Source organism: Ictidomys tridecemlineatus, chromosome 10 (genome assembly GCF_052094955.1).
Source record: "Ictidomys tridecemlineatus isolate mIctTri1 chromosome 10, mIctTri1.hap1, whole genome shotgun sequence".
Lineage (NCBI taxonomy): Eukaryota > Metazoa > Chordata > Mammalia > Rodentia > Sciuridae > Ictidomys > Ictidomys tridecemlineatus.
In genome coordinates this window covers 137,195,682-137,219,856 of record NC_135486.1, presented here as the reverse complement: position 1 = coordinate 137,219,856, position 24,175 = coordinate 137,195,682, and the positions used below count along the sequence as shown (strand labels likewise).

At 58.8% G+C, this 24,175-nt stretch overlaps 2 protein-coding genes across 17 annotated transcripts in view; one reads left to right on the top strand and one right to left on the bottom strand.

Annotated features, from left to right (window-relative positions):
- Nucleotides 1-9,100, top strand: part of Pkd1 (polycystin 1, transient receptor potential channel interacting) — a 42,442-nt gene extending 33,342 nt beyond the window's left edge. For 4 of the 8 annotated variants that reach the window (XM_078024428.1, XM_078024423.1, XM_078024424.1 and 1 more), the window contains 20 exons: nt 129-299; nt 374-517; nt 606-816; nt 910-1,036; nt 2,257-2,373; nt 2,495-2,544; nt 2,781-2,965; nt 3,042-3,135; nt 3,437-3,555; nt 3,631-3,833; nt 3,935-4,129; nt 4,918-5,057; nt 5,409-5,521; nt 5,787-5,931; nt 6,057-6,182; nt 6,355-6,529; nt 6,679-6,969; nt 7,042-7,176; nt 7,261-7,563; nt 7,658-9,100. In XM_078024428.1, coding sequence (XP_077880554.1) covers nt 129-299; nt 374-517; nt 606-816; nt 910-1,036; nt 2,257-2,373; nt 2,495-2,544; nt 2,781-2,965; nt 3,042-3,135; nt 3,437-3,555; nt 3,631-3,833; nt 3,935-4,129; nt 4,918-5,057; nt 5,409-5,521; nt 5,787-5,931; nt 6,057-6,182; nt 6,355-6,529; nt 6,679-6,969; nt 7,042-7,176; nt 7,261-7,563; nt 7,658-8,119 — 3,506 coding nt within the window. In that variant the 3' untranslated portion in view covers nt 8,120-9,100. Of the gene's footprint in view, nt 1-128; nt 300-373; nt 518-605; nt 817-909; nt 1,037-2,256; nt 2,374-2,494; nt 2,545-2,780; nt 2,966-3,041; nt 3,136-3,436; nt 3,556-3,630; nt 3,834-3,934; nt 4,130-4,917; nt 5,058-5,408; nt 5,522-5,786; nt 5,932-6,056; nt 6,183-6,354; nt 6,530-6,678; nt 6,970-7,041; nt 7,177-7,260; nt 7,564-7,657 lie in introns of those variants that run through there. The other 4 variants (XM_078024427.1, XM_078024426.1, XR_013427071.1 and 1 more) reach the window with 4 other exon arrangements.
- Nucleotides 9,092-24,175, bottom strand: part of Tsc2 (TSC complex subunit 2) — a 35,152-nt gene continuing 20,068 nt past the window's right edge. Inside the window, exons 20-42 of one of the 9 annotated variants that reach the window (XM_005337803.5) lie at nt 23,293-23,415; nt 22,649-22,783; nt 21,408-21,597; nt 20,514-20,607; nt 20,289-20,391; nt 19,965-20,059; nt 18,702-18,830; nt 17,215-17,379; nt 16,891-17,043; nt 16,690-16,802; nt 16,070-16,282; nt 14,831-15,034; nt 14,109-14,177; nt 12,980-13,110; nt 12,136-12,626; nt 11,876-11,951; nt 11,626-11,712; nt 10,833-11,019; nt 10,404-10,543; nt 9,842-9,920; nt 9,685-9,776; nt 9,506-9,604; nt 9,092-9,404 (exon numbers count right to left, since the gene is read on the bottom strand). In XM_005337803.5, the coding sequence (XP_005337860.1) occupies nt 9,234-9,404; nt 9,506-9,604; nt 9,685-9,776; nt 9,842-9,920; nt 10,404-10,543; nt 10,833-11,019; nt 11,626-11,712; nt 11,876-11,951; nt 12,136-12,626; nt 12,980-13,110; nt 14,109-14,177; nt 14,831-15,034; nt 16,070-16,282; nt 16,690-16,802; nt 16,891-17,043; nt 17,215-17,379; nt 18,702-18,830; nt 19,965-20,059; nt 20,289-20,391; nt 20,514-20,607; nt 21,408-21,597; nt 22,649-22,783; nt 23,293-23,415 (3,339 nt within the window). In that variant the 3' untranslated portion in view covers nt 9,092-9,233. Of the gene's footprint in view, nt 9,405-9,505; nt 9,605-9,684; nt 9,777-9,841; nt 9,921-10,403; nt 10,544-10,832; nt 11,020-11,625; nt 11,713-11,875; nt 11,952-12,135; nt 12,627-12,979; nt 13,111-14,108; nt 14,178-14,830; nt 15,035-16,069; nt 16,283-16,689; nt 16,803-16,890; nt 17,044-17,214; nt 17,380-18,701; nt 18,831-19,964; nt 20,060-20,288; nt 20,392-20,513; nt 20,608-21,407; nt 21,598-22,648; nt 22,784-23,292; nt 23,416-24,175 lie in introns of those variants that run through there. The other 8 variants (XM_013364010.4, XM_013364011.4, XM_078024429.1 and 5 more) reach the window with 8 other exon arrangements.

The following is a 24,175-nucleotide window of genomic DNA, read 5'->3' as shown; positions in this document are numbered from 1 at the left end:
GTTTAATCCCTGGTGCCACCGAAAAACAGCACAACTGCAGAACAGGGGCTCCCGTGCTTGTGACTGGATAACTTGCCTGGTTCGGTATGCAGTGGGCAGCAGACCCAGCTCATCTTTCCCATCCCCAGGTACCACAGCCCATGTGGGCATCATGTTGTATGGGGCAGATAGCCGGAGTGGCCACCGGCACCTGGACGGGGACAGAGCCTTCCACCGCAACAGCCTGGACATCTTCCAGATTGCCACCCCGCACAGCCTGGGCGACGTGTGGAAAATCAGAGTGTGGCACGACAATAAAGGTCTGGGTCAGTGCTGCCGTGCCCTGTCCCCACTAGCACTCTGCAGCCTTCACCTCATCCTGTCCCTTCCACAGGGCTCAGCCCCGCCTGGTTCCTGCAGCACATCATTGTCAGGGACCTGCAGAATGGCCGCAGCACCTTCTTCCTGGTCAACGACTGGCTGTCTGTGGAGACGGAGTCCAACGGGGGCCTGGTGGAGAAGGAGGTGCTGGCTGCAGGTGAGGCTGCCAGCCGCAGGTGAAGATGCTGCTGCCTCGGGCGGGGCTGGGGCTGGGGGCCTTCTGCAGCCTGCTGTGTCTCCTCCAGGTGAGGCGGCCCTGTGGCGGTTCCAGCGCCTGCTTGTAGCCGAGCTGCAGCGGGGTTTCTTTGACAAGCACATCTGGCTTTCCATGTGGGACCGGCCACCTCGGAGCCGCTTCACTCGTGTCCAGAGGGCCACCTGCTGTGTCCTCCTCTTCTGCCTTTTCCTGGGTGCTAATGCTGTGTGGTATGGGGTCGTGGGAGAAGCCACCTACAGGTGGGTGCCTGTGGGTCAGGATGGTTTTCCTTGCCCAGTGCCTTGGGCCCACAGCCCATCCTAACCCAGCATGGGTTTTCTCTCCTGCCACAGTGTGGGGCCTATGTCCAGTCTGATCCCACCCAGTGCTGACACAGTTGCTATTGGCTTGGTGTCCAGCGTTGTCGTCTACCCTGTCTACCTGGCCATTCTGTTCCTCTTCCGGATGACCCGGAGCAAGGTGGGCTGGGGCCAGGGCTCAGAGCTCCAGGGTAGAGCGTGAGCCCCTTTGTTGGGCTGAGAACTATGCTGCCCAATGCAGTGACCAAAGGGGAAAAAATCAGAGAACCAAAAGCCAATTCTTTGTAAAAGTCAACAAAATAGACGAAATCTTAGCTACACTGACCAAAAAGAAGAAGACAGAGAAGACTCACATTGCCACATCATGAATGAAAGAAATGTTGTCATGCACCTCATGGAAATTGATAGGATAGACGCGGAACACCATGAGTCCTGCCTGCCCCAGGCAGAGAAGAGCAGGGGACCTACCGCAGAACTGGAGGCACTGCTAGAGCAGCCCCGAGAAGTAGGTGGAGCATCACATGAGTGAGGAGGCCAAAGTGGCATCCACAAAGAAAAGCCAGGCCAGATGGCTTCATGGGTGAATTCTCCTGCACAATTAAAGATTAAATAGTCATACCAGTGCTTTTCAAACTCCTCTAACAAGAGGAAGGGACACTTCCTAACTTTTCCATGAGGCCAGCACTGTCTTAGCACCACAGCCAGACAAGGAGATCACAAGGAAAGGAAAGTGCTGCACCGTCCTTTACAGAGGCACACCCCTGCTCCTCAGCAGTGCCGTGCACATGGAGCCTGTAGCACCAACGAGGGGCACTGTGGCCAAGGCGTTTGCCCCAGGGCTCAAGGACAGTGCTATAAGCAAAATCAAAGCTTTTTTTTTTAGTGTGGTGCTAAATATCGTACCCAGAGCCTTGCATATGTGAGGCAAGCACTCTACCACTGAGCTACCTGCCCAACCCCAAAGATTCATTTCTTTAGTTGTACTAGTCATATTTCTTTTCTTTTTTTTTTTTTAAAGAGAGAGTGAGAGAGGAGAGAGAGAGAGAGAATTTTTAATGTTTTATTGTTTAGTTCTCGGCGGACACAACATCTTTGTTGGTATGTGGTGCTGAGGATCGAACCTGGGCCGCACGCATGTCAGGCGAGCGCGCTACCGCTTGAACCACATCCCCAGCCCTGTACTAGTCATATTTCAAGGGCTTAAGAGTGACATGTAACTGGAGTCTGCTGTGACGGTGTAGGTCTAGAACATGCCTATCATTCTAGAATATTCTTGCACAGTACTGGTCTGGACCATGTCTGCTCGGGAGATTGCTTATCTTGCTCCCCTGAGCAGGGGCCAGAGCTGATTCTTGCTGACCACCTGTGGTCTCCTTGCAGGTGGCTGGGGGCCTGAGCCCCACCCCCACAGGACCTCAGGCTCTGGATGTGGACAGCTGCCTGGACTCCTCTGTGCTGGACAGCTCTTTTCTCACCTTTGCAGGCCTCCGTGCTGAGGTGAGACTCCTGCAGGGGTCGTGGCACTGCAGGGGTTGTGGCAGGTGGAGGCTCTGCCTGAGCCGGGGTCCTGCTGCCTCAGGCTGCCTGCACTCTAAGGCGTCTGTGTACTTGTCAACAGGCCTTGGCTGGGCAAATGAAGGGCGACTTGTTTTTGGATGATTCTAAAAGGTAGGGCTGCCTAGAGGAACCATGAGCCTTGGCCTAGGCCAGCTGTGCCTATCTGTGTGCCCTTGTCCAGCATGTGTGGTCTCTGGCGTTGTCATGTTGTCCCCACAGGTCTGCTCAGGTTACCCATGCCCCTGTGCTCAATGCCTGCATAGCTATGTGTGTGACTGGGCTTGGTTCAAGTAGATGCAGAGGTGTGTCCCCCGCCTGAACCCTTGCTGATCCGTGTTACCCCACAGCCTAGTGTGCTGGCCATCCAGCGAAGGCACACTCAGTTGGCCAGACCTGCTCAGCGACCCATCCATCATGGGCAGCACCCTGCAGCGCCTGGCTCGGGGCCAACTGGGCCATGGACTGGGCCCAGAGGAGGATGGCCTCTCTCTGGTCAGCCCCTCCTCACCTTCCAAATACTTCTCAGCCTCAGGTGAGCCAGGGTGGGAAGGAGGGAAGGCCTGAACCCTGGGTTTCCAACCCTGCCTGATGTGTCCTGCTTCCTTTAGACGAAGACCTGATCCGCCGGGTCCTGGCTGAAGGGGCCAGCAGCCTGGCTCCTGCCCAAGATGCCCATGTAGAGTCAGACCTGCTCACTGGCCTGTGAGTGCTTGTTCCTGAGGGAGAGGTCATCCTGAGATGGGTCTGGTTGGGGCAGTGGGAACCCAGACCAACTAGCCCTGCTTCCCGTCTCAGAGGGATGAGGGCTTCCCTAGGATGTGCTGGGCAGTGGGTGTGTAAGCAAGAAGCAAGGGGAGAGTGGCCATGGTGTCTCTGAGCTCCCAGCACCACACCCACCTGACTTAGGAGAGGCTTGGGAACTGCCCAGCAGATGAGTGTGGGCCATGGCAGTGCCCCTGCCTGGGAGGTGTGCAGAGTCCATGGTTCTTGCCCTGTGCCTCAGGCCTAGTGCTCCAGGGGAGAAGATGGAAGTACTGACACTGCAGAGGCTGGGAGAGAAGCAGCCACCCAGCCCGGGCCTGACTGGGCAACAGCCCCCGTTGGCAGGGCTCTCCAGGACAGGTGCGCTCATAGGTCAGATACTCCTTCCACACCCTCCCTCTGGGCGTGCAGTCACACAGCTATCTCTGTCCTCAGGACTAGCGGAGAGTCTGCGGAAGCACCTGCTGCCCACATGGTGTGCCTCCCTGGCTCATGGGCTCAGCCTGCTCTTGGTGGCTGTGGCTGTGGGGGTCTCAGGGTGGGTCGGTGCCAGCTTCCCCCCAAACGTGAGCGTCATGTGGCTCCTCTCGAGCAGCTCCAGCTTCCTGGCCTCCTTCCTTGGCTGGGAGCCACTTAAGGTGAGTGGGTTGGCAGGGGGTGGAGCCACTTAAGGTGAGTGGGTTGGATGGGGTGGGGCCGCCGGCCTCTTGCTGGCTTGCTGATGCCACCTGCACCTCAGGTCCTGTTGGAAGCCCTGTACTTCTCACTGGTGGCCAAGCGGCTGCACCCAGATGAAGACGACACCTTGGTGGAGAGTCCAGCTGTGACCCCCGTGAGCGAGCGAGTGCCCCGGGTGCGCCCCCCCCATGGCTTTGCACTCTTCCTGGCTAAGGAGGAAGCCCGCAAGGTCAAGAGGCTGCATGGCATGCTGAGGGTGAGCTCGGGCCTCAGCAGCAGCACCTGCTCTCTATCCCCCTACTCCTAGTTCCTGGCCAGCACATGCATGTCCCCCTTTCTTGACCACAGAATGCCCTCTGGTGGGCATTTGAAGTGCTGCAGCTCCTGCCCTGACTCCTCACCCCTTAAACCTACCAGCCCCTCTCCATGCTGCTGGACATCCCAAATCCCTGCTCCCATTCACGTTTTTTTTTTTTTTAATTTTAATATTTTATTTTTTAGTTTTCGGCAGACACAATATCTTTGTTTGTATGTGGTGCTGAGGATCAAACCCCGGGCGGTGCGCATGCCAGGCGAGCGCGCTACCGCTTGAGCCACGTCCCCAGCCCTTTTTTTTGTTTGTTTTGGTGGGTCATGGGGGGGAACCAGGGATTGAACCCAGGGGCACTTAGCCACTGAGCCATGTCGGAGCACTTTATTTTTTATTTTGAAACAGAGTTTCACTAAGTTGCTTAGGGTCTCGCTAAGTTCCTGAGGCTGGCCTCGAATTTGAGATCCTCCTGCCTTAGCTTCCCAAGAGCTGGCATTCCAGGTGTGGGCCACCATGCCTGGCTCCCACTTGGCTTTATAGGGCCCTGGGCGCAGTAGCCTTGTTCTTGAGTTGCTTGTGTGTCTGCCTCCAGGAGAGGCCCTGGTGGGGCATTTGTGCTGCTCCTTAATGCCAGATACCCTGGCCAGGGATGGTTTGCTGACCAGCAATCCCAAACCCCTGCCCTGATGCTGTGGCCTGGGATCCACTCACAGCGACACTATCCCTGTCCCCAGAACCTCTTGGTGTACATGGTTTTCCTGCTGGTGACGCTGCTGGCCAATTATGGAGACGTCTCGTGCCACGGCCATGCCTACCGTCTGCAGAGTGCCATCAAGCAGGAGCTGGATAGCCGGGCTTTCTTGGCCATCACTCGGTAGGGACACCCCAGGACACACACTTGTCTGTTGGGCCAAGGTGACACTGATGTCCACCAAGACCAACTTTGATCTTGCTTAGATCAGCCCAGCCCCTTGAGGACATTTGGAAATATCTAGACACATGTTGGTTGTAAGCAATGAAAGAGGTGCGACCAGTGTCCAGTGGGCAGAGACCAGGGAGACTGCTACACATGCCGCGGTGCACAGCACAGCCCTAGGACAGACAAGGCACCATGCTCTAGCCTTTTCCTCTCATGCTGCAGCTATAGAGCTTTCTGGGACTCTGGCCAAGTGGAACAGGGAAGCTACTGGCTGGAGTGTGTGACTCTGTCTTCCACTGATGGCAGGTCTGATGAGTTCTGGCCATGGATGTCCCATGTGCTGCTGCCCTACGTCCACGGGAACCAGTCCAGCCCCGAGTTGGGGCCCCCGCGGTTGCGGCAAGTGCGGCTGCAAGAAGGTGAGGCAGGTGGAGCTGTCTACACTTACCCTTGCTCCATCCATACAGCTGTGGCTGCCATGTTTCAGCTGCATAGCTTAGCTGTGTGATGTTCACCCTCATCCTGACTCAGCTTCCTTTCTGTAAAACAAGAGAGGACAATATCTACCTCCTGGGTTTCTGGGAAGGTTCTGGGAGGTCAGGCAGCGTAACTTAACCCAGCTGGTAGAGCAGTGACCTTGCCTGTTTGGGGGGTGACCGCGACCTGGGCTCCTCTGCATTCTAGCACTCTGGCCAGACCCTCTGGGCTCAGGAGTGCCCGTGTGCTCAGCCGCAGGAGGCTTCAGCACCAGTGACCATGGCATTGGCTGGCAGAGTGGAGCCCACAATGACTCTGAGTCCTGGACCTACTCTGCTCCTGACATGCTGGGGTGAGCAGAGCCAGGGCCCTGGGGCCCCTACAGGTGGGAGGGGGCCTTTAGAGGAACCCCTCGCCAGCCGCTGGCTCCCAGGTGCCTGCAGGCTGGGATGGCTCCAATACTGGTCCTCCCCACAGTGCCTGGTACTGGGGATACTGTGCCGTGTACGACAGCGGTGGCTACGTGCAGGAGCTGGGCCTGAATCTTGAGGAGAGCCGTGCGAGGCTGGGCTTCCTGCAGCTGCACAACTGGCTGGACAGCAGGTGGGCACCGCCTGTCCTGGCAGCTGCTTCCCCTGCAGGCCTCTGAGCCTCCCTCCCAGCCAGGTCTCCGTGGCTTTGTCACTAGTCTTCCCCACCATCCTGCGTCACGCCCCCTGCCCTTATCAGGCCCTCTCTGCATGACCTATCCCACCGACCGTGCCCTCCCGTGTAGGAGCCGTGCAGTGTTCGTGGAGCTCACGCGCTACAGCCCAGCTGTAGGGCTGCATGCCGCCATCACGCTGCGCCTCGAGTTCCCCACTGCTGGCCGCGCCCTGGCGGCCCTCAGCATCCGCCCATTTGCACTGCGGCGCCTCAGTTCCGGACTGTCGCTGCCTCTGCTCACCTCGGTAAGCAGTTTGCTAGCAGGGCTGGGCCTGGCCCCTCCACCTGAGGGGTGGGGTCTCCTCAGTCCCGGCCCGCCCCTCCCCTCCCAGCCGGCCCCTCCCCTGCAGGCTCCTCCCCGCAGGCCCCTGACCTCGCCTGCGACCACCCACAGGTGTGCCTGCTGCTGTTCGCAATGTACTTCTCAGTAGCGGAGGTGCGCACCTGGCACAGACAGGGCTGCCTTCGCCTAGTACAGCCTGGGGCCTGGGCACGGTGGCTGCTGGTGGCGCTGACCGCGTCCACGGCGCTGGTGCGCCTGGCCCAGCTGGGTGCCGCTGACCGCCAGTGGGCCCGCTTTGTGAGCGGTCGCCCGCGCCACTTCACAAGCTTCGACCAAGTCGCACAGCTGAGTGCGGTTGCCAGAGGTCTGGCCGCCTCACTGCTCTTCCTGCTCTTGGTCAAGGTGAGGACGGGACAGGCAGGCACGGGGCTGGGCACAGACCCAGCACCGCAGGCTGACGCCCCCCACCTGCAGGCCGCGCAGCAGCTACGGTTCGTTCGACAGTGGTCAGTTTTTGGCAAGTCGCTCTGCCGCGCCCTGCCGGAGCTTGCAGGAGCCACCTTAGGACTGGTTGTGCTCGGCGTGGCCTATGCCCAGCTGGCTGTTCTGGTAGGTGATTGTGCTAGGGGACCCTCGGGGAGGGCCTTGGCCTGGCCACCACCTCACTCCCTCACTGGTGTTGCTTCCCCACAGCTGGTCTCCTGCATGGACTCCCTCCTGAACGCGGCCCGGACACTCCTAGTGCTGTGCCCAGGGTCCCGGGGCCCCAACCTTTGTCCCGCTGATTCTTGGACCCTGTCCCCGTTGCTGTGTGTGGGGCTCTGGGGTCTGCGGCTGTGGGGTGCCCTGAGGCTGGGCGCGGTCCTCCTGCACTGGCGTTATCATGCCCTGCGGGGAGAGCTATACCGCCCAGCCTGGGAGCCTCAGGACTACGAGATGGTGGAGCTGTTTCTGCGCAGGCTGCGCCTCTGGATGGGCTTCAGTAAGGTCAAAGAGGTGGGTACGGCCCAGTGGGGGGGAGAGGGACGCACCCTGGGCCCCGCGAGCCCAGGGTGCAGCCGGACTGACCGAGCCCCTGTGCCGCCCCCAGTTCCGCCACAAGGTCCGCTTTGAAGGAATGGAACCACTGCCCTCCCGCTCGTCCCGGGGCTCCAAGTCCTCCCCAGGCGCACTCCCACCCAGCGCTGGCTCCAGTGCCTCACACCCCTCCACTGCCTCCAGCCAGCAGGACGGGCTGAGTGTGGGCCTGGGCCACTCGGGGCCACGGGGGGAGCCTGAGCCAGAGCCCTCCCGCCTCCTTGCTGTGTTTGAGGCCTTGCTGACCCAGTTTGACCGCCTCAACCAGGCCACGGAGGACGTCTACCGGCTGGAGCAGCAGCTACAGAGCCTGCGAGGCCACAGGAGCAGCAGGACTCCCACCTCACCATCCCCCAGCGCCAGGCCACTCCTGCCCAGCCACCCTGCCCAGCCAGGTCCGGGTATGGACCTGGCCATAGGACGCAGCAGGCCATGCCTGTGGGCTAAAAACAAGGTCCACCCTAGCAGTCCTTAGCCCCAGGGAATCTGGGCCATGCCCCTTCTTTGGGGCAGGGCCTGTGGCTTTGCTCTGGCCCCTTGGAGCCAGGGTGGACACCGCTCAGTATTATCTTCTGCCACCCTCAGGGTTTCGGGTCAGGCAGAACAGCTACACGCAGGTTTCCCAGGGAGCAGGCGGGTGGGTCTGCCTGTCTCTGGGCTTCAGCACTTTAAAGAGGCTGTGACCAGCCAGGACCCAGGGCCCCTCCCCAGCTCCCTGCAGGAACAGCAGCATTGGACCAGCGAGAACCTGGCTCTGAGTCGCTAACTTATTTCCCCCAGTCCTCAGGTACAGCGGGCTGTGCCCGGCCCACCCCTGGGCAGCCATATCCCCTCGCTAAGGATCCAGGCTTTCAGGAGAGTTGAGCTGCACCTCCTGTGGTCCGCCCCTAAGTTATTACCTCTCCTTCCCACCCCCGCAGCGCACTCACCTCCAGTGCCCCGCCCCCCGTCATGTGTCTACCATTAGTAATTTATACAGGGTTAAAATGTGTGTTTTTCTATGTCACTATTTTTCACTAGGGCTGATGGACCTGGTGGTTGAAGCTAGGCCCTGTGGCTGGGTCAGAGTCTGGGGCACAGCTGCCCCGGACCACCACACCCTTTGTTTCACTCCCTTGCCTAGGGCCTGGTGGTGACAAGGCAGCACCCAGGCCTGCCGGTGTCTGGTGTCTGGTCTAGGCAAGGGCAGGAGTGAAGGGCTACAGGCAGGCAGGAGAAAGGACCCTCCTGGGGCTGGCTCCCAGGACTGGGTTGGTGAGCGTGTGACAGTGTAAGTGTGTGAGGTGGAGGCCTGGGTGTGAGCACCAGGGCTCCACTGATGTGGGAGGGGCTGTCCCCAAGAGACCCAGGATCTGAGCATGCTCACTTCTGGGGCCACAGCTGCAGGTATAGCCTCAATCCTGCCCCCAACCCCACAAAACGGACAAAGTCAAATAAAGGAGCTGTCTGACTGCTACCTGCACCCGAGTCTGAGCGCCGGGGACACATGGCCAATTTATTTTCATATATACAGAACACTGTCTCTGTGGAGGGACAGGGAGGAGGTGGCCACAAGCCTGGCCACAGCAAGCCCTGGGCACATGCTCGCCTCACACAAACTCGGTGAAGTCGTCCACTGAGGAGATGAGGCGCTTCCGCTGGCCAGCCTCACAGGTGGCTGTGGCCTCAGCTGAGGCCTGAGCCTGGGCTCTGGGGTGGGCTGTGGACTGCATCTGTAGCAGAGGCAGGCTAGGGTTCGAGTAGTGGGCTTCCTCACGGATCTGAGGGGGAAAGAGGGCCTTGGCAGCAAGCCTAGGAGGGATGGCACACAATTTGCCCAACCCTTGTCAGCACATCTCTGAGGGAACCTCATCCGTCCTACCCGGTGGCGGAGCCGCTTGATGTGGCGGAGCCGGGCGATCCACTTGGAGGGGTAGATGTCGGTGGGGTTGGAGCGACTGTGGTGTACCTGTGAGGCCATCTGGGGCCGGGAGGCAGGGTGGTCAGTCCCCGTCCAGGGCACGTGCCTGCCATCCCGCCCCGGGATCTGCCTTCACTCACGTTTGCGTGCAGGGCCATCTGGCGAGCCACAAAGGGCAAGTTGCGGTCAGACACAATCTTGGCTACGCTCGTGTCCACAAGGCCCTCCATGTCTGGGGAGATAGGTGCTCACACCGGGCTCAGCCCCTGTGCCTCCCCACCTATCCCCGAGCCTCACCTTTCCTACACTGCAGTGACAGCAGGTTGCACTCGTAGTCCAGGGGTGTGATGATCACGTGGACAAAGTTGAACTGGCCCTGCCCAGATGTGGGAAAGGGCCATCCTGTCATCAGCATGTCTGTGGGCCACCTCCTGCCTCACTGACCTCAGTACCAGGCTTGTTGGTGATAGAGGCTCATGACCTTGATGGCAACACTCTGCCACCTGCCTCTGTGCTTGAACTTGCTCCTCACCAGCCTGGGGACAGCCATACCCAGCCCACTCCAGACCTGACCCGGACCTCAGGACATGCTGCAGCACCTAGGTCACAGGCACACAGCTCCAGTACCCTGACACACTGCCCACCAACATGGCCCCATGGTCTGCCATGAAGACAAAGCAGGCAGGCCTGGCCTCCACGCTGTCACGCAACCTATTCCCAGCCATGACCCCTCAGGTGGGCCTGGGCACTCCATCCCAGCTGTGCTGCCACCTTGGCCTCTGACCTGTCCAAGAGGCAAGATGTAGGTGACAGAGCTCAGGTGTTGCCTGAGCACCCAACACACAAGGACCCCACTCACCTTAATGGTGCCCAGCTTGAAGTCCTCCCCAGAGTCATTGTAGATGATGGAGACAAAGTCATTGCCCAGGTGTCGCTTCTTGTCACAGCGGTGCTTGTCCACGTCCTTGGTGGGCATCAGCGTAGCAATATGGAAGACAGCTGTGGGCAAGTGAGGCTGGGCTGGGTGGTAGGCACAGCCCTAGGCAGGGCAGTACAATGCAGGGTGTAGGGCCGGGGTCAGAGGGTCTCAATGGAGCTCCCCGTGCCTCCCACCAGGCAGTCCCTGGATTCTCTGGCAGCTGAGGGCCTACTGGAGCCACAAACTCATGCCCCTGCTGGCACACAGCTCCCCGCTGAGGGCAGCAGCTCAGCCACTGCCTGCCCGCCAGCCCTTGTGCCACACCACCCAGCCCCCAGGAATGACTCCTGCACAGGAGGTGTGGCCCACCTTGCATGATGTCATCGTGCCAACAGTAGGTGAACTGGCCATCCTCGCCACACACGTCCAGGCCACCCAGGTACACCTTGTCGGGCTGGCAGTCCTTGAGCTCGATGAGCCTACCAAGCCCTGTCAGGAACTCTGTGTACCTGTAGGAGCCGTGCTCATTGGAGAGGATGGCCAGCTCGCTGTTGCTCTGTGGGGAGAGCCAGAGGAGCAGGGTGGCACCCAGCCCAGCTGTCAAGGGTCCCGAGCTCTGCTGCTGTCCACACTCCATGCAGGCAGCTACCCAGCCAGATGGCATGGTACCACCCTGGATTCCTGCCTCTCCCATGCCATATTTAGCGGGTCAGCAAATTTTAGGTTAGTGCTCTCTTCAAAATACACCCAGAGTGCTGAGGCTGTAGTTCAGTGGTCTCTACATTGCTTGTCTAACATGCAGGAGCCGTGGGTTCCATCCCCACCAGAAGCCTAGCCCCGCACCCCACCCACTCCACCAAGGCTACCAGACAGGCGGCACCCCAGCTCTGGCCACCTTCCTGTGTTCATTTGGGGCCAGACCGCCCCAGAGGCCTTTGCACCTTCTGCTCTTGAACCTCTCCCTACAGTCCTCACGACTCACCTATCACATGCCCAAACATGAGCCTCACAGCTGAGTGCCTGGCACAGGGCTCCACAAACACCATCAGAGGACAAGGGAGTACCCAGAGGAGGGGGCAGAGGGCGCAGATTCCCCCACTGCCCCAGGAGGAAACCCACAGCCCACCCAGCCCGAGAGGGCCTGCCAGCCCAGTAGCCTCACCTGGCCTTCGCCCACATACAGCACAGCAATCTTGTGTGTGTCATACGAAGGGATCTGGTCAAGGAGTTGCACTGACCGCTCGAAGGACTGCAGCCACACAGAGCCTGTCTGAGCCCTGGCCAGAGGCCACCCCACGGCCCTGCCCACCCCATAGAAGTGCCCTACCTGGGTGGGTTGTCCCTGCTACCAGCTGGGCTCTGACCACCACTGCCCAGAGCAGGGGCCTCCCTGGGGAGGAGGGTGTGCCTACCTCATTGGGTAAAAGGATGGGCTTGTTGGACTCATCACCAAAGAATGGCGAGTGGTAGAGCTGCAGGAATACGAAGCTGGGGAAGGGTTGGTAGTGAGGGTGGAGCTGGGGCTCAGGGCCACCCCTGGGAGAGCAGAGGGCCAGCACCTAACTGGCCAAGGGAAGACAACAGGACCTGCCCTTGGCCTGCTCTGCCTGGGGTGACTCAGCTGCCCTGTCCCCAGGTACTGTCTGGGAGCTGCGGATGGGAGGAGGCCTACCTGGGGTTGATGCCAGGCACTTTCTCAGCAGTGGAGGCTGCAGCTCTGCTCTTCAAAGTGTCCCTCTCCACCCTCTTGCCCCTGCGCGATGGGGCTGAATCGGAGATGGTGTAGCCTCGGGGCCGGAGGCCACCGGGAGAGCGGGGGCAACTGGATGGCAAAGGACCCTCGGGTATGGCGGAGCCCCGGCCCTCTTCACCTGGGGCTGCCCAGGCCACACTTCCCCCATCCAGGATCCCAGACTGGGATCGGGCCTTGGCCTCAGGGCTCAGCCGGCCAGCATCAGCCTTGTCCCCAGGGTTCCCAAGGATGTCCTGCAGTGTTTGCAGCTCAGGCGAGGAGCTGGACTTGCTCAGGGGCTGTGATGGCTGGAAGGAGGGGTCCACGGAGGGCCGGCCACCCTCAGAGGAGACTGCTGCCTCAATTGGGATGCCCCCCGCAGCCAGCTCCTCAGCGTGGGGCTTCTCCTCCTGGCTGGAGGCTGAGGATGACTGTGAGACCCCAAAAAGGACCTTGGTCAGGTTTCTCCAGAGGCCTCTGTCTGCATCTACGGTCCCCACAACCCCCCTGGGCCCATATTGAGCAAAGGATCTGGGACTCCATGGACCAAAGGCACTGCAAATGGGGGCCACCCCAGACAGCCAGAGGGAACTCAGATGGCCCCAAGTAGGAGGAATGTGGAATAGCTAGCTATTTTTTCAGATGAGAAACATAAAATTCTGCCAGGTTCACAGGGCAAGCTAGTGTGGGGCCAGGAGGTCTGGTGCAGGCTGACTCTCACCTGCAGGTGCCCCCCCACCTCCCTGGTGCAGGGCTCTGTCCTGGCATCTTCTGCGACACTCACCCTGCTGTAAGCCTCAGAGCGCCGGCAACGCCTGTCTGCACTTAGCATTGCCTCCAAATCCTCCAACTCGGGGGGCTCCCCTGGTACATGAGTCTCGCCTGGACTCCCCTCCTCCAGAACCACAGCAGAGTCTGAGAGAACACAGAAGGGGCTGCTGGGGGCTGGGTCAGGCCCTGGCACTCATGTGGCCTCAGAATACCAGGCTCTTCCCTACCAGAAGGGACAGGGCTCTGCCTGCTGCTGTCACCATGGAGCAAGCTGGGGAGAGGTCGCTGGACCCTTGCACTGGGGCCTCCTATGGGATCACAGGGGTCACTGAGCACCAGTTCTGCCCACCCAGGTGTCCACCAGAAGCCACCTCTGAACCTCCAGCAAGGTGGGCATGTGAGGGCAGGACAAGGAAGAAGCCCCATTCAAGATGGTCTCAGCTTGGGAGGGGTGCAGTCCCTGAGACCAGCCCCCAGAGGTCCAGGAAAGAGGCTGAGCTTCTCCAGGACTTGGGACCTGAGGAAGAGGCTGATGTGGGGGACAGCGCCATTGACAGACTGAGCCCACTGTGAGGCCAGAGGCTTGCCTTCAAGTCCCAGCCAGGCCCACAGCAGGTATGCTAGGAGGGAGGGACCAAGGTCCCTAGACAGCATTTTCCGCACAGCATCAGGGCAGCCAGTGGGTGAGAAGCAGCCAAGGGTCAAAGCAGCCTGTGACACCCACACGGCAGCCCACTCACTGCACACTGCTCTTCCTGCCAGTCTGCAGGGACCCTGGCCAGCTGTGATGAAGGCAGATGCAGGCCACCATGAATCAGGGCAAGGTCAGCTCAGCTGGGCCCTAAGGCCAAACTTGGTACCCAAGAGCTGCCACCCACTTGCACCAGAGACCAGGCCACCCCACCTGCTGGAGGCCACGTGCAGCGTGGAGCAGGGCTCGGCACAAAAGGCACAAGTCAGGGGCTCCCACTGCAAAGCAAGGCATCTGCACAGGTGTCCTCATGCAGTCGGGACCCTGCTTCCCGAGGGCGGCGAGGCTGACAGGGTCATGGAGGGGTGGCCAGATGAGGGACGATGAAAGCGCCTCTGCAGCAGACGGCGCTTTGCAGCAAACATCATTCCTTAAAGGGATGCGCGAATACCTGCCCAGGAAATGCTCCTGTGCAGCTGTCCTTGGCAGCTGGACTGGTACAGGGAGGAGAAAGAGGCCACTGCAAGGGAACCACGTGAGCGGCCACGTCAGCAGCAGAGATTACACACAGGCCGAGCAGAGAGGACAGGCATAGACCCCGAGCCTGGAGAGGAGAGAGGGGAGGGCCAGCGGCGGCCGGGGCCAGCGCACTCGGGCTCCCGGCTCTCCAGGCAGCTTGCAGGGACCTCTGGGTGGGCAGCACTCCCCAACTTCTCCTGACAGCAGACATCTTCAGCCTCTAAGTACTATCTGCGGCCACATGAGGGAGGCCAGAGGGTGCAGCATAGGTTGGGGCCAATAGGCCTGGAGCACACAGGCTGGCAGGCTCAGGCACCCCAACCCCAATCAGGCAAATGTGTGTTTGCCTGTGGTGTCTCCTGGAGCCCTGGTCCCTGGGCCTCCTATACAGGGTGCCAGCAGCCAACTCCATTGAGCTCTACCCATTCCCAACACTGCCATCCCCAGCAGCACCTGAGCGGCAGACAGCAGGAATCAGTTTCTAAGAAACAGGGTCCCTTCAACAGATGGGAGCCTGCTCACAAAATCAGGGCCCAGAGCACCTGCAATCCCCTGAAGATGTGCGAGGACAATAGTATGGGGGACCTCAGCAGAGGGAACCGTGTGCCCCAGTCAGGCAGCTCACGGCCTGCATGTATCCCTGCCAGAGCTCACCTGTATTAGAGCGTGGGAGAGGAGGGGGCCTGGCCGTGCCAGCTGCCGGCACTGACAGTGACTTGTACAGAGCCGTGTCACGGTGCTCCTTGAAGCGCTCAGCAGCCATGAGGGCGTTGGACAGCTCTTGCAGGGGCATGTTGTTGATGTCCGAGGAGAAGGGACTAAGTGGGTTCTCAAGGCTCATCAGCCAGCTGGTGTTCCCTGGGTAAGGCAGGGCAGCATCCCTCAAGTCTCAGACCAGCACTTCTCACTGGCTATCCCCTTGGGCAGCTTCCACGTGTGCCATCCCCAATGGCACATGCCTGTACTTAGGCTGTGGTCATGTCCTCCCTGCTGGACACCAAGCACTCTGCTACTCTAGGTCAATCTCAGGGACACTGCAGGGCAACTGGAGCCTGCTACAGCCTTGTAGGTCAGCACTGTGTGTCCTCTTCTACCACCTCCCGGACTCCAGGCCTCTGCTAAGCCCTTTTGGCTGAGATGCCTGTTATGGGAAAAGTTACATCCCTTCGGAATTCCACATCACACCCTAACCCACAGGACCTCAGAAGATGACTGCATGTGGAAACAGCATCTGTAAGGAGTGAGATCACGTGAGCGGGTCCTATTCCAGCCTCAATGGTATCCTCGTAAGATTAGAGCCAGGCACGGTGGTGCACACCTGTAATCCCAGATGCTCCAGAAGCTGAGGCAGGAGGATTATGAGTTCAAAGTCAGGCTCAGCAACTCTGCAAGGCACTAACCAACTCAACAAGACCCTGTTTCTACATAAAATATAAGAAAGGGCTAGGGATATGGCTCAATAGTTAAGCATCCCTGGGTTCAATCCCCAGTATCAAAAAAGAAAAATATTAGGATACAGATGTGTAGAGAGATGACCATGTGAGGACACAGGGAGAAAGCAACATCTGTAAGTCCAGGAGGGAGGCCTCAGAAGGAGCCAGCTCGCTGGCCTGAATTTCCAGTCTACAGACTAGAAAACAAACCTCTGCAGTGCAGGCTGCCTTGTTTGGTGCTTTGCCATGTCAGCCTGTGCACCCAGAGCAGGCCTGTTTGGACACACTGCCTCTGGAGACCCATCTTCAGAATCTCTTAGCCCAGATGGCCTGTGCTTGCTGCTCTGTGTGGCCACAGCAGGAGGGTAACCATCCCACTATGTGGGGATGGGGCCCCTTCCAAGGGGGGCCCAAGCTCAGAGTAGGCCTTATCAGAGTAGTCCACCTGGCTTCTCAGTACCTGTGGGCCTTCGGACCAAGATCTCGGCCCAGCCCTGGGTCAGCAGGGGTACATAGGCTGCCAGATTCGTCTTCTCTGGTGCTGGAACCTGGGCACCCACAGAGGCCTTCTCCGGCTTTGTAGCTGGTACATTCTGTGGTCCTGCAGAAGTGCAGCCTCCTGGGATATGGGAAGCTGGTGCATCCAGGGCAGCAACTCGAAGGCCATGTCCCCCTGCAGAGGACCAGGTGGGAGGGCTAGTGACTACCTGCCCAGTACAAATCCACTAGTGCAGAGCTAGAAGCTCCTCCCAGGGTCTGGTCAGACTGGAAGCACCAGGCCAATGTCTACAGGGTGCTACAGTGGTAGCACTCAGCCCCAGGCCTGGCCCTCTAAGGTTGCTAACCTCAGTGGGCCCAGGTTAGCCGAAGGGGTCCCAGACATACCTGGACTATGGCCCATTCAAGTACAGCAGAAACAGCTTTGGGGTGAGCCAGGCAAGGCCCAGAGTTGCTCCAGGGCCATGCGAAACACTAGCACCATAAGCAAGCCCTTCAGCCACAAGGGCCTCACTTCATGACTATGCAGAGGGTGCTGCCCTCCCCATACAACAGCAACCAAGGAGGCAGCTGGGAACTCACCCGACATGGAGCGCACCCGATCCCGGGCCCCGCGAGACACCTGCTGCCCAGTCTGGGACTCCAGCTTAGCAGGCGCCTCTTTTGTCTGTCTCACGTGCAGGCCAGGGTTGGAGCTAGGGACAGAAGTGTCCATGTACAGGGTAAACAAGGACTCCCCCAGGTCTCCAGGCTAGCAGGGCACGGGGGAGAAGGAGCAGTCACCTTGACTCTGGGCTGGCCTGCAGATCCCCAGAGTCCAGGCCCAGCAATGAGCGGGTCCCAGCTCCCACACTGGTCGTCACTGTGACAAGCTTGTTCCCAACCAGCCAGGTTTTGGTCCTGCCGCCTGCCAGGAGAAATTCTCCCACAGGAGACCTGAAAGCAAAAAAATGTCGCCTTCCAGCTGGTCTGGAGCGGGGCTCTCAGAGATGCCTCAGGGCAAACCACTCCTGAAGGCCAGAGTGGCCCTGATGGCCTACACAGCTGCACTTGTCACCATGGTGTGGCTTGAGGCTGTACCTCCCACCCCTGGAGCCCAGGTCACACCTTTTAGGTACTGCCGTGAAGTTGGAGAACACGTATCGGGCCATCATATCCAAGCACGTTTCTGTGAGCTCCAGATGGAGATTTTTCAAGTTGTCATCAGCCTGGGCCATGGAGTTCTCGTCTGCTGACCCCAGGCTGGCACTGGTGAGGGATGTCTGTATCCTGCTAGAAGAAGTCATGGCCAGGGTCAGAGTGCCAAGAATGGCCGAGACACCTACCACCAGGGGCAAAGCTCAATGCATGCACAGGCCAAAAGGGCCTCGCTCCAAAAGACCCCATCAGGACCAGGTGCAGCGGCCAACTGAGCCGCAGCTTTGCAAACCATGTGGACCACATCATCCCAGGGAGGAGGGAAACACCTTGCAAGAAAGACCTGGGCCCTCTGGTCAGAGCAGAAATTTGAGAGATTGGTGAGACAGGCATCCCCTCTGCCCGAGCACATAGGAGAGTTAGTCATGGTTGTAGCAGAACAGCTTAATCATGCAGAGTCAAAGACCATGGGGATCAGAGCAGGATTGCATTCTGCCCACACAGCCACTACTTCCATCTAGGACAAGGAGGGCTGGGCTCAGTGAGAGACAGGGCCAATGCAGCACTCCACACACCCCAGGGACCAGGTGAAGGGCTTATGTAGGTTTAGCTGTCACAAGTTTCACAGCCCTTAGCCACATTAAAGACTTGCTAAAAAAGAGCTGACAGGAGCCTCACAGAATGCCTCTCCATCCCCCAACTCCTGGCCAAATACCCAACATAAGAGGCTAGTCTGTGGATGGAGCCAAAGCAGGCATTAATAAGAAGCTAGGTCCCAGAGCACGGGATGTTGAGGCCAGGAGGGGCTTCTAGGTGGACACAGGCATCCCCTCTGCTAAGTGCAGCCTGAGTCAGCAGGGTGACCACAGGTAGGCAGCTGCCTGGAACCGGTCTCTGAAAGCTTGTGCCTGCCCCTGGGTCTAGCCAGCAGAAATAATTGAGGCTACGCCTGGGGGCTGGCTTGACCTTCCCAAGCTGCCCACCATCCCTCCACCAAAGTCCCCAGTTCCCCTCCAGCTATCACAGAAAGTAGACCTTTCCCAGAAGGAAGTCCAAGAAGAAAAGTCTACTCTACAGACTGTGACAAAGCCAAACTCAAACCTGAATGTCTCTATTGAACCTGCAGAGGCCCTGCTTTAATTTGAAAAAGCCCTTGCCCTCTGGGGACAAGCCTGTGGAGGCTACCACTGGCTGTCCAGCTTTCTAGAGCAGCTGCCCTGGCCAGGGTGTCCAGACAGGCCTCTGAGGTTGCCATGCAGCGGCCCATGCTGTACAGGTCTCAGGGACAGAATGCAACCTTTCCACCCCTGGCCACCAGGATCCCTTGGGCCAGGGTCAGGCTTTCCTCTAGCCCTGGACAGGCAACAAGGTCATGCAAGCAGCCCCATGCACCGCCACCCGGGTGCTCACGGGCCAAGCTCCGGGTCTGTGCCCCCCTCCCGACACAGCCCCGCTACCTGCGGACCACATGATCAGACACACTGACGCTGCGGCACCGGAAGGCCTCGGCTGCAGGGCTCTCCTTGAGTTCTTTCACAGGTGGGGAGTTATTCGAGCCTTGTTTGGGGGCTCTGGCTATCCTCAAACTACCAGGTGAGGAAGGAAGCCCCAGGCCCCAGAGAGCCCAGCTCCCGGGAAGGGGAAAACAAGCCATTGGAGGGGTGAGGAGGAAAGGTCCCAGGCCACAGGGTCAAGATGGAGAGATCCCGCGAGATGAACAAAAGAACCATGCCAAAGGACAGTTAGCAGGGAAGAGACAGAAAACAAAACGCATAAAAATACAACTCGTAAGGCGACTGAGAGCAGCAAGGTTTCACAATGATACCAAAACAAAGGACGTTGGTGCAAATTAAACGTGTGGATCGCCCGCACGGCAGGTTCCAGGCTGTGCTGACCAGGTGTCCCCACCCAGCTCTGGGACCCAGGAGGCACCAAGGCCACGATGGCCAGGCCCAGAGAGGGGACTCTGGCCACTGACAGTCAAACTCACACCCTTGCCCCAGCCCCAGCAGCCTGAGCAAGTGGCTTCTAAGTGTAAGTCGCACTGGAAAGTGCCGTATCCCACATAGGGAGAGCCAAGAAAGCCTGGGCAGGAAGTGGAGGCAGGCGGGGCAGCCATTCAGTAAGTGCAGACAAGAACATAGAGGCCTAGCACAGCTTTTTTGTCAGACTTGGCATAAGCGGTCATGATGGTAGAGAGGATCGTGCCCCCAGGTGAGCAAGCTCTGGAGGAAGAGGGCAGCCCTGGCTGCAGGCTGGGTTAACCAGAGGCCACAGGGCTGAGCAGGGAGTGTACAGGGTTCCCCTGCCCAGGCTGAGTCACAGCTGCCCTGACATGACCCTGGGCTTCTCTGGTGAAGTGAGACCCAAATCTGGACACCTACAGCCAGCACCCCAATCCCCAACTCAGCAAATCCAACCATACTTGTGACCTAGGCAGGCCAAGATGCCAACCCCCAGGATCTAAAACGCCAAAGGCCATAGGAGGCCAGCCTGGTGAGTAAGGCATTAATGGTCCTTGTAGGCCCTGCCTAGTCTCTCAAATCCTGGGCATCTTGCCCCAGCAGACCCTATATGGTGGCACACCTTCAACCCCAGCTCCTACACCCACTTACTGGCCTAGAAGCAGCTGGCCAGCCCCAGCTAAATACACCGCAGTGGTCACAGGGATCCCACTCTGTCCAACACCAACACCAGGCACACCCATAGCACACCCAAACCTTTTGGGCCTCTCGTTGAGACTGGTGCTCCGTGCTCTGAAACTGTCCTTCTCGGGGGTGTCATCAAAAGACAGGAGGACGTTAGAGCGCAGGCCCTGGAGTAGGACAGACTTAAGCTGTGAGGTGGTGCTATGGGAGGCCTGGGGCAAGCTGCAGACCCAAAAGATGGTGGCAGCTCCACTGCCTGTCCATATCTCGCTGGGTAGTGAGCCAGGCTCAGCAGACTGAACCCCTCCTCCTTCTCCCCTGCCAATGTCCCTGCTCTTCCACAGATGAAGTGGATCCTGGCACTAATAGACACAGGCCCCTACTCCATGGGCTGACCTTAGTGATGTAAGGGACAAAATCCTTCCGGAAGGGCAGGCGACACCTAATGAACCACATGGCAATAACATGATGGGCCAGGCACACGATGTACTGGTTGAACCTGAGGCAAGAAGAAAGGGTCAGCCCTGGTACTCCCTGCAGTGGCTGAGGGCAGCAGCCAGGTGAAAGCAGAGGAGCCAAGGCCTCAGCGAGGAACGGGAGGGCCTGGGAGCTAGCACTTACTTGGAGGGGTTAGTGTACGGCAGGGAGATGGCAAACACACTTGCGTACTGCTCTGCAGCAAAGTTTCTGTAGAGATGGGGCAGCCTGGCCAGAGCTGCGATGCAAGGACCACCGTGAGGGAAGCCCAGGCCAGTCTGCAGGCAGACCATGGCCACTGGCAGTGTCACTAGGGTCTTGAGCTTTATCTCTAAAAGCCAGGATAGCCATTCTGGTCCAAGACAGGGAAGGCCAGGGCCACCTGAACATGATCTTCCTGATGCTGGCCTGGGCTTTCCTTTCCAACCCAGCAAACTACAGTCCTCAGGCCAAACCTGGCATATAGTCTGTACCCATATGACCCACAAGCTAAGAACAGTCTTTATGTTTTCACAGGGAAGCAAAATAAAATAAAAAGAATACACAAGAAAGCCCCTGTGTGGTTCAAGAGGTCTTCTCTTTGGTCCTACACTCTGTTCTGATTCCCCAACATCTAAGGCCTGCTATTGGCCAGATACATACATACAAGGTGGCAGGAAGGGGCAGACAAGGCACCCTGAACTCCCAGGAGTCACCATCTAACAGTGGAGTGGACAAAGTGGGGTGATGTGGCAACACCCAGTTGTGGTATGTACCCTGACAGACAGAGGCTGTCAAGGGAATCTCCTGTTGGGGAGATTTTTCCAATGATGTCAAGGGAGGAAAGAAACAGCCTCTCCAAGGCCACTTAGGCAGCTGGTAGGATGTGCCATGGCCAGGTTCCCAAGGCAGGCCAGCCTGCGCACAGGGGGACAGGGACTGGGAGGGGTCAGCACCAGGCACTACAGTAGGCACAACCCAAACCGAGGGTCCACCCTGCATGCTTGCCCACATGTGCACTGAGCACATGGGTTCACAGCTGGGGCCGCACATACTCACTGGACAGGAACTCCAGGAGCGGCACAGCCATGCTGGCCGTGGCAGAGATGTGTGTCAGCTTCACCACCAGGACAGGCAGCGCCTTGATGATGATGTCGGGCATCTCCACGCTGCAGATGGCTAGGGCCACCACACACTGGCTGGCACAGCGGTAGATGAGGCCTTGCTCCAGGCAGTAAACCATCTCACGCTACGGGAAGCAAGACGACTCAGGCCCTGCCCACAGGGACGGAGGGCTGTCCATCTTGTCCACTCCCAGGCCTCATCTCTTTGGCTAGTTCTGGGAGGCTCCAAAGGGGTTGGGGGCAAAACTTAATATGGTCCCCAAATGACTATGGCAGAGCCAGCCACCAGCCGAGCAGACCCAGGCAGCCTGCACAAGTGGGCTGCTCCAATCAGGTCCTTCCTGACCCCACTCCACTGTCCAGCAGGATCTGGCTCCCCAACCCATCCTGAAACCAGGACATGCTATGCCCAAAGCCCCTTTGGTTTTGGTCCCCCTGACAGGCTGGCCGTGCTGCCAAGGGGAGGTGTTGCTTGACGCAGTGAGGCTACCAGCTACCTTCTGGGGTAATGCCAGAATGGCAGGCCAGCCACACAGGAGGGGCAGAGCACACCCTAGGACAGGTCTGCCAAGCTCAGCCTGTGGAAAGGAGAATGCAGAGCGAGCTCCCAATAGCATCACAGGAAAAAACTGGGGTCTGGAGAGGCAGGCCTGAGCCTAAGGTGAAGGTGCAAGGACCTTGAGTGGGCTCTTGACCTCTCCAGTGCTTCCATTTCCTGAGACAGTGGGTGATGGCAGCAGCACAGGCCAGAAGAGCGCTGTGTGTGCTTTCTGCACTGACTGTAGGTACAGAGGGAGCTAAAGCTCTGGGCCCCAGCCTGCCCTTCCTACTGTTCAAAATAGGCCTAGTCATCCTTCCCAAAGTCACAGCAGGGACAGGCCAGGGAATGCTTCTGGAAGGGAGAGAGGCTACTGGGGAGAGGAGGCCAGACAGGCATACCCAAGGGCCACATTAAAGCCCAGACCCCCCCAGAGAGTTCAGAAACACCAGGGATTCAGACACCTGTAGTTTCAGGTTGGCCAGCAGACAGGGACAAATGGCCAAAGTGGGAAACAGAGCCAGCTCACCTGGCTCTGGCCTAACAGCCAGTCCATGAAGGAGGCAGTGTGTCTCTTTGGCTCAGGACAGGATCTCAAGTCCCAGACACCATCGTGCTCCTCCCCCACCATCCCTCACCTGCTTGGCTTTGTCTAAGTAGCTGTGATAAGAGACCAGAGCTGTCAGCACCGGGACCACGGCCAAGTGGAGGTCGGTTCTGGAGAAGCCTTCGGGGGTGCCTCGGAGCCGCTCGAGGGTCTTTGGACCTGAGAGCTAATGACCAAGACAACCTACCATGAACCCCCTGCCCAGTGGCCAGATCTCCTGGTGGGGCAGAGGGTGCTGGGGAGCCCAGCAGAGCCTGGGCCAATAGTTGCTTTCCTTCTTGGCAGGGGTCTGCCTTTTCAGAGAAGCAGGTAAGGACCTGCTTGTGACATGAGAGAGGCAGAGGCTGACCCAAAAGTCACGGGAAGAGGGGAGAAGGGACAAATACTCAGAAACATGCCCTTAACCAGGGACCTCTGATACCCCATAAACTGGGTGTAGAACGGGTCCCCTGCACTCCCACAGTCCCACAGGCCCCAGGCATAGTGTGCACTGCACACAAAGGCCCCAGGCCTGAGGAGACCAAGGTCTGCCTAGCAGGCTGTGGATGGCATGAACTCCTGTCAGAGGCTTGCTGTCCTGTGAAGGAGACTGGACTGTGGCCCCCACCCGGCGATACCAGGTCCACTGTGTATGACGTAGGAGGGGTCAGCATAGGACCTGATGGGTCGGATTACCATGGAGCAGAGGGCAGATGACAGTTGGTCGACATTGCATGGGGAGGTGAAGATGAGGACCTTGTAGCGCAGCGACTCAGGCAGCTTGCTGAGGACTAGCTTCAACACCTTCCAGTCAGTCTCCTAGAGGGAGAGGCAGGGTCAGGGAGAGGGTAGGGCTTTATGGACACTGGAGACAGAAGATGAAAGGTCAGAGCTTGAGGCTACTTGCAACTGGGACAGTACACTCTCTCAGCACACAGGGACTTGGCAAGCCTTGGCCTCTGCCCCTGAGACCCCAGTGGCTGTCAGCCTGCTCCGCAGTGGCTGCCCTCCAGAGACCAGGTAAGCAGAGCCCAGCAGGGAGCCAGCAGCTCCTCCCTCCTTAGCCAACCTCAGGACTTCCACATCTCTGCTCTATTCTCCCCCAATCTGCCCAACATGGCCCAGGTACCACTTGCCTACAGCACTGTACCCAGGGCCTCAAGAGTGCATACCCTGAGCACCAGCTGGGTACGCACTCTGTCATCGTAGTTTCTCTTCTGCCACACCTAACAATGAAGGTGTGGCAGAAGAGAAACTACGATGACAGTTGACCGGAAAAGCAGCAAGTCCACAGGCCATGATCCCTGGCACACAACCAGCATCAACCCAATGCCAGGGCAACAGGAGGACATAAGCTGCAGCCTCCAGCCTAACCTCCTTGAGGGAGCAGCCACTACCCAGAGCCAAGTCCAAGGCAGAATGCTGAAAACTCTTGGGAAGTCTCTTATAGGATCTCACTGCCAACACCTACACCCTAGGTCCATCCCTCTCTCCAGCCCCTGCCAATCTATACCCTACTGTCCATCCCCTTACTAGCCTTTTGACATCCCATCTCTGCATCTTGGTCCAGCACAACCTG